This window comes from Gopherus evgoodei, chromosome 24, assembly GCF_007399415.2.
Source record: "Gopherus evgoodei ecotype Sinaloan lineage chromosome 24, rGopEvg1_v1.p, whole genome shotgun sequence".
In the NCBI taxonomy this organism is placed as follows: Eukaryota; Metazoa; Chordata; order Testudines; family Testudinidae; genus Gopherus; species Gopherus evgoodei.
In genome coordinates this window covers 6,973,732-6,981,150 of record NC_044345.1, presented here as the reverse complement: position 1 = coordinate 6,981,150, position 7,419 = coordinate 6,973,732, and the positions used below count along the sequence as shown (strand labels likewise).

General features: G+C 48.0%; 1 protein-coding gene across 1 annotated transcript; it reads left to right on the top strand.

Annotated features, from left to right (window-relative positions):
* Positions 1–558: 558 nt before the first annotated feature.
* MCL1 (MCL1 apoptosis regulator, BCL2 family member) lies at positions 559–5,901 on the top strand. The gene is made up of 3 exons (XM_030541790.1): positions 559–1,165; positions 3,348–3,595; positions 4,196–5,901. The coding sequence occupies exons 1-3, from the start codon at positions 577–579 to the stop codon at positions 4,310–4,312; spliced, it is 954 nt and encodes a 317-aa protein (XP_030397650.1). The 5' UTR covers positions 559–576; the 3' UTR covers positions 4,313–5,901.
* Positions 5,902–7,419: the final 1,518 nt, after the last annotated feature.

Here is a 7,419-nt window from a genome sequence, read left to right as displayed (position 1 = left end):
TTAACAAGAACACAGGCGTCACCTACCAGTTTGGTGCTGTTTTTGGTTCTAAATCCTGTTTTTTCCCTCTCCCCCCCCCCCCCCAGTGGAACATTTTATGAGCTGGGTTTCTCCTCCCTCCTCCTTTTTTTTTTCCCCTTAGTTTCAGGATTGATAGATCTGCAGCGAGAACAATTGGAAATTCCATAGTTGCCTCCCCCCCCTTTAAAATACCCGCCTGTCCTGGTGCAAGTGGGGAAACCCACAGGCACCCAGACAGCCGCTCCCCCCGCCTGCAGGAGGCGCAAAGCCAGCGAGCCTGGATTTTTCCATCGCTTTCTGGATCGCCCCCGCCCAGACCAGACCCTCCTGCTTTCTCACTCCCCGCCCCCCCCACTCTGCCTGCCTCCGTGCTCCCCGGCAGGCCGCCCCCCACCCCCTTCACTCACATCCGGCCCCGCCCCCCGACCAGCCACCCATTCATCACTTCCCCTTCGGCCCGCGGGGCCCGCCCCCATCCGCTCGCGCTCTCTATATAGCGAGCGGCCCCCGCCCGCCCGCCCGCCTCGATTGTCCGACCTCGGAGCAGCCGCCGCCATGTTGGCGCTGAAGCGGAACGCGGTGATCGGCCTCAACCTGTACTGCGGGGGCGGCCCGACGCTGCCCCCCTCCGCGCCGGCCTCCCCCAGCGGCGCGGGGACCCCTCCCGCCCCCGGGCCTGCGGCGGAGGGCGTCCGGCCGGCGACGCTGATTGGCGGAGCCTCTTGGGGTTCCAACGGTCATTCTGAGGGGGCCCGGGCGCTGATTGGCTCCCCCGCAGCCGCCCCGTCTCTGGTGGCCGGGGGGCCCCGGCCCGGCCCGCTGTGGCGGCCGGAAGAGGAACTGGACGGCTGCGACCCCGACGCCGAGCGGATGGGCCCGCCGGGCGCCGCCGGCGGCTCCCTGCCCAGCACCCCGCCCGCGGAGGACGACGACGAGCTGGACGGGCTGTACCAGGACTCGCTGGAGCTCATCAGCCGCTACCTGCGGGAGGCCGCGGAGCTCGGCGGGCCCGGCGGCAAGAAGCTCCTCAAGCGGCTGCTGAGCGGGCCGCGGGGCGCCGGCCCCGCCGCCATGGAGAAGGCGCTGGAGACGCTGCGGAGGGTCGGCGACGGCGTCATTGAGAAGCACCAGATCGCCTTCCAAGGTGGGGGGCGGGGCGGGGCGGGCCACCCGGGGAGGCGGCGGGGCGGGGCGGGGGTGGTCTCCCCCTCCAAGATGGCGGCTGGGGGGAGGCGGGCGCCTCCCAGGCCTCCTGCCCTTGGCTGCTGCGACTCGGCCCCGGCTGGGGAGTGGCGGGAGGGGCCGGGCCCCTTGGGGAGCCGGGTTCAGGCTGGATCCCGGCTGAGGGGAGTTGCGCTTGGCACGGGGGGAGCCGTACACGTGTTGTGCCCCCCCCGGAGAGCGCAGGCGGGGGGGGCCCTGCTGGTGGCCTGTAGAAGGCAGCGGGTGTTGAGTCAGGCTGGGGCCCGGGGGCTTTCGGCGTGATCCCGGGCGGTGGCTCCCAGCCTGCGCTCCGGACCCCTGCAGCGTTGCAGACTGTGTCTAAGGCTCATCGCAAGCTTGGCCTTGCCCCGGAACCGGGGTTTGCAGCCGGGCGCCACGCAGGGTCTCCCGAGGGGTCTGCACCTCCGTTTGACATGGGTGTAGGAGGCCCGCAGCTGGGGAGAAAGTTGCAAACTACTGATCTGGGGAACGGCGAGCGAGCCCCGAGGAGCGGGCTGGGGAGTGGGGCTCTCCAGCTGAGTGCAGCAGGCTGGGCTGCAAGGCTCTTGGCACCAGTTAGAGGGCATTCTTGACAAAGCTGTTTGGAAAGAATAACCTTCGTTTCTTCCAAAACGAAACTAAACCTTGTTTATCGAGAGGGTGGGGAAAACCCTTTGACTTCTGCAAAGCTAGATTGTCACATATTAACCATAGCAGGGTGCAAGAAGTGAGTAAACATGCAAATATATTGTAAATCTTGTCCAAAGGTTAGCCAGTTGTGGATTAGACCTTTTATCTTCTAGGCTGCAGTAAAACAGAAGTACCAGCAAGTATTTATTCAGACGTTGATTTGTTGCACTGTTTTAGCATTTTACACCAGCTTCATCCTTTAATGCTGCACAATAGTCTTAAAATAGCTACAGAAACTTGAATGCTAAAGTCCATGTCCATAGGTGGGTGTCCTGAATCTTCTTGACTTGTAATATTCCCATCTGTAGTTTCTGGCAACCTCTGAAGATCAAGTTTTCTTCAGTTCTCTTTTAGTGTCTCAAACTGGATTAGTAATAGCAAAAGAGAATTTCAATACTACATTAAGCCCTGAGTTTCAGGTTCTATTGAAATGCCAAGCTTTGAAAACTTTTTCATGAAATTTGTGTAAGTCACATATTACAGTAGTTGCCATAATATGAAGTCTCAGAACTCCTGGAGACTTATAAGCAATGCTGTAACTTTTTTTTCTTTTTTGAAGAGAAACCTCAAATAACTTCTAAAATTTAATGAGTCTAAAGTATTTGAGATACTGTAGACTTTCCACGGGTTATATTGTCCTTAGTCAAAGAAGATAAGGACTTTCTGTGAGTTTAGTTCCTTGGGGAATGGAATTCATTAGCCTTTACAGTTGGCATTAAGCCACCTGAATAAATTATCTCTTTCATGAGTTTGAGTATATTGCTGGGATAAACAGCATTTTTGGGTGACTAATCTTTTAATTCCTGGTGCTGAATAGGGAACTAATATTGGAGGAGAATCCTGTAAATTTTAACCAACAACAAGAAGTAGTTAGTAGTTTCAAATGTCTGATGTTTGTTGTTCATCAAGAGGGCCCTGGGGCCAGAATGGTTGGACTTCCTTTTAATAACTAAACTAACATGATAAAGGAGTGACCATTTTCATAATTGTTCCAACTCACCTCGCCTGTTCAAGGAGTGGCCAAAAGACAGGCTGAAAAGAAACTGATTTTGTTGTTTAGTGGTCTGTCATTCTATATCCAGTGAGGAGGGAGGGTACTGTGATTTGGCTAATAGAGATTTTTCCCAAAGCTTAAGTGCAGTGTCACAGCACTTTCATTTTAGGTCCCTGTCTCAAAGGCTTTAACAAATTAAAATAGCTCATGCTAATATAATTGTGTACTAACACTTCCAAACTTAATGCCTGCATGCCTGGGGATAATGGCTTTCCCATCTTCCTCTATTCCACTTGGGAGGAAGGATATACCATACTGTCTAGCCTCTAAGGAGGATATTTTTGCTGGTGTTTATACTACCTATTGTATAGTGTTTGCAGTCACTTAGTGAGTTACTTTTGTAGTCTCAGTGTGTTTTTCTGCTAATCTTTTACTTCAGGGATGCTTCGGAAGCTAGACATCAAGAATGAGGATGATCTGAAGTCAGTGACTGCCGTTGCAACCCATGTTTTCAGTGATGGAGTAACAAACTGGGGTAGAATTGTGACACTCATCTCTTTTGGTGCCTTTGTTGCAAAACACCTGAAGAGCATAAACCAGGAGAATTGCATCAACACACTAGCAGGGATCATCACAGATGTGCTTGTCACAGGCAAACGAGATTGGCTAGTTAACCAAAGAGGCTGGGTAAGTGAGAGATTGCAGGGACTGAATGTGGCTAACAGTTGTCCATCAGTCTATAATGTTTACCTATCTCTGGCTGACACTTGGTGACACTTATGCTTGTACATGCCTAAGGTATACAGGGTCATTTACCAGTCCAGTTAAAACTACTGGCTGGAGCAGTGCAAGTAGATTATGAATCACTTAATTGGTGTAATAAACATATATGTGGTGCTTTATGGTGTTACTCTGTACTTAGAGCACTTTCATCCATATATCTGAAAGCCCCATCTACATATCTCCAAATTAAAGATAGGAAACAGAAGGTGCAAAGGTGAATTCACTTGCTCTGTCATACCATGAGTTCTGCAGTTAGATCCAAATTCCACACTCAACCCATGAGACAGGTTCCCCTAATCAGGTGGAATGTAGTGAATTGTTTCTGTATTTGGTACAAGTTTGTCATAATTAGTCCCCAGTTGGTGTGCAGGGATGCTGCTGTTATGAGAACTTCATAAAGGCAAACTGCATTGTGTGCCTCTTCTCCCCCTCCCCCTCCCCCCCCCCCCCCCCCGGAAAAATGGCTAATGTTAGACATTAATAATTGACTTCTTTTTTTTCCAGGAGGGATTTGTTGAATTCTTCCGTGTAGAGGATCTAGAAGGTAGCATCAGGAATGTTCTGGTGGCTTTTGCAGGCTTTGCTGGACTGGGAGCAAGCTTGGCCTATATGATGCGATGAGCCAGGAGTGGTATAAATGACCTAAATGCCAGGTGGGCTAGCTCTCCTTTGCATCTGGAGTTATTGAACTGCACACTGCCTACTGTGAGAGAATACCTATGACACTGTACTTCGCAGGAACATAGAGAATAACATCTGGGAATCTTGTTGAGTGACTTCTCCCCAGAAAGGATAGTATGGTGCAGTCTGACTGAGAGTACCAAGAGGATTTTTTGCTAACGAGAACAGAAAATGAAGCAAGTAACACTGCTTCCTTGAAGAGCCCTGTGAGAGGATGCTAAGAGTATTATTTCCAAGTGCAGCCTTGTCACCTAAGGGGAACAGCTCCTGTTCTGCAAATCAACAAAAGCACCAGTGGCTCTTACTCTGGACTACCTAGAGGCTTTTATTAGTTTGGTGTGATGGCTGTATGTGGAATGAGTTTCATTTCCTTAGCTCTGAGTTGTGATCATAGCTCACTGGAAATGTGGACTAGGGTCCTGTGGACCCACTGAGTCTCTAAGTTTTGTAGCTTGTGTCTTGAGTTAAAAGTGAAAAAAGGTTTATTCTGGGTATAACCAGATATACCAGCTATGAGTGGAACTTTTGCTGAAATATTCCTACATTCCATCAGCAGTAAAAAGGGTACAGTCAATCTTGAAAGCTGAGAAACCTGACCTAACTGTAGCTAATCAACCTCAACAGGCTGTCAGAGCTCCTTAGGCCATTATTTGCCCCCTCTGTTATGACTCCCAAAGAACACATGCAGCTAGAAAGGGAGTGCAGTTGTAAGTATGTAAAAACTTCCCAGAGGGTGGGGAGGCTGTACAGAGAACTTTGTAAATGTCTGTAAAACTGTAAAATATGTACATTTTTACAGAGATCTCTTGAGAAAGATGGCTTGAGTGAGTCCAGATCACTTTATTGAAATACTATACTTCAGCCCATTGCACACAGCATTTTATTTTTTGCTTCTTTTACCTGACTTCCACAAAGTGTCTCTTCCTCATGTACTCTAGTAAAACTGCTAGGCTTTTCTGGCAAAGATCAGCTATGTGACTGATTATTGTGTTCCCCATCATGTGCTGGCAACAGCACAAGTGTTCTTTTTATTATTTTGTTTTAATCTTTGGGCTGTTCCTGACTCTTTAATGGGTGGGTGAGTGTTCTGGAAGCCACTGTTGGCTATTTCCTAGTCACGTTTTATTTTGACCTATTTTTTTAGTCTTGATTCAAAACTAAGCTAATTTGAATGTAAGCATTTTCTCAAACTAAATAAAACTAAATTGGATTGAATCTGCAGTTAGCACCATGGATCCATTAATTTGACATAATTCAATCCTTCAGTAGCTACTTCTGGACAGACTTGCAGGGAGTAATCTGGTTTAACTATGAGGCAGTTGATTCCCTCTTTGGGTGCACAATAGTTTCACGTTGAATTTCGTTTTCAGCAAAATTAGGTATTGGTTTTCACTGTATAAAATCTTGTTCAGACTGAATTAGAGTTGAAGTGGAAGCTAATGTAAAACAAAGCCTAGACTTTAAACATGGTGCTAGTGTCAGGCTTGCTTGTTTACATAATAAATGAGCATCCTACTCTTGTCAGTAAAGTGGTTTTTGTTCACTTCTGCACAATTAAATCTTGCTGCTGTTCCTCTGCCTGGAAGTTAAGGCAGTAGCACCACATAACAGTATTCTGTGGCCAAGTGTATGCTATGACTCTAGTGAACTTTTCTCCCTAATGTGCATGTAATTTCCAGCCTTCTGCTACAGTGGTAGTGGAAGTCTTCAGTTATCGTATGGGCATGTACAGTATATTCATTCAAAGTGTTCTACGGGCCTGGGGTAGCTCATAGCCCTTGCACAGGGCTTGGAACTCCCTCTGACCATAGTGCTATCTCTACTTGCATCCAGCTGTTGCATCAATCACACAGATGACAAAGCATTATAGCTTTTCTAGTACTCTCTGTAAGCAGCTGCTCTGGCTGTCTTAGCAATAGTTTCCAACTGTGAACGAGGGGGTATCAAGACAAATCCCTAACATCCTGTCCATAGTACAAACGTTGTGAGAACCCTTACTCCATGATCATGTTCAGTTGACCCAAAATTATGTTAGTAAGGAAATACTCAGATTCCTCTCCAACACTTTAAATCTCAAATTGTTCAGCAGATTACAACTATCTTTAAAAGGAGAAGGGGGAAATCTTTCTTCACTGAGCAGCTCAATTTACCTCTTCAACAGTCACATACAAGAGTTCAACTAAACATCACACAGGACTACATAAAAAGTGCTAACAGCTGCACTCAGAGGCTCAGCCACAAAGGGAGAGGCTAATTCAACAGTTGCAGTAACATTTCACAAATAGCCTTTAATCTTTAGAGCTTTTGTTTAAGCTTGGGGTGGGTTAGTCTCTTCAGCCCTGCCCTGACATTCAGGCAGGGTCCAGACTATGTGTACAACTGAAATACTTGTTACTTTTCCTTCCCCCTTTGCCCAACCCCCAGATGTGCAACAGCCTTCACCAAACAAGTGTAGTTTTTCAAGGGTGTATTAGACTCCAGCTGCTCTGCAATTGTGCCTGCCTTCTTTCCTGTAGACTGTTCCCTCCTAAAATCATGCAAATATATAAGTATATCTGTATTTAAACCACACGTGCTTTCTGTAACCTAGTAAGGGTTTACTATTAATTACAGCCACTGTGTAAACTAACAGTGCAGTTTTAGCTATACCTAGAGCCTACTTTCTTGCCTGAGGCAAGAAGACATCAATTGATATTCAAGTATTGTTCCTGCCTGAAGCAGCTACCCAGGATTGACTGTCCCATACAAGCTTCTTTAGAAACAAGTACCTCTCCACGGCAGCTTCCCTCCTCCATGAGGGTAACTGGCCTGATGCATCTTGCTGCAGAAGCAATTCGTGCTGACATGTTACCTTACCAAAGGTTCCTCTTGATAATGGGATATGTGCTAGAGCTGCTAGCTTTTGACCTACCCAGAGTCATGCCCTCCGTCACTGCAAGCTGAGGGTGTTAGGACTGGTTTTAAGGGTATAGTGATAGGGGGCAGGGGGTTCTTCAGTATCAATGCACCTTTCAATGCGAGCAAACAGCTGTATGATATTACAGCAG

Coding starts and splice junctions, on each gene's coding strand:
- MCL1 (XM_030541790.1), top strand. CDS start 577: ATGTTGGCGCTGAAGCGGAACGCGGTGATCGGCCTCAACCTGTACTGC. Junction 1,166..3,347: donor GCACCAGATCGCCTTCCAAG/GTGGGGGGCGGG, acceptor CTTTTACTTCAG/GGATGCTTCGGAAGCTAGAC. Junction 3,596..4,195: donor TAGTTAACCAAAGAGGCTGG/GTAAGTGAGAGA, acceptor TTTTTTTTCCAG/GAGGGATTTGTTGAATTCTT.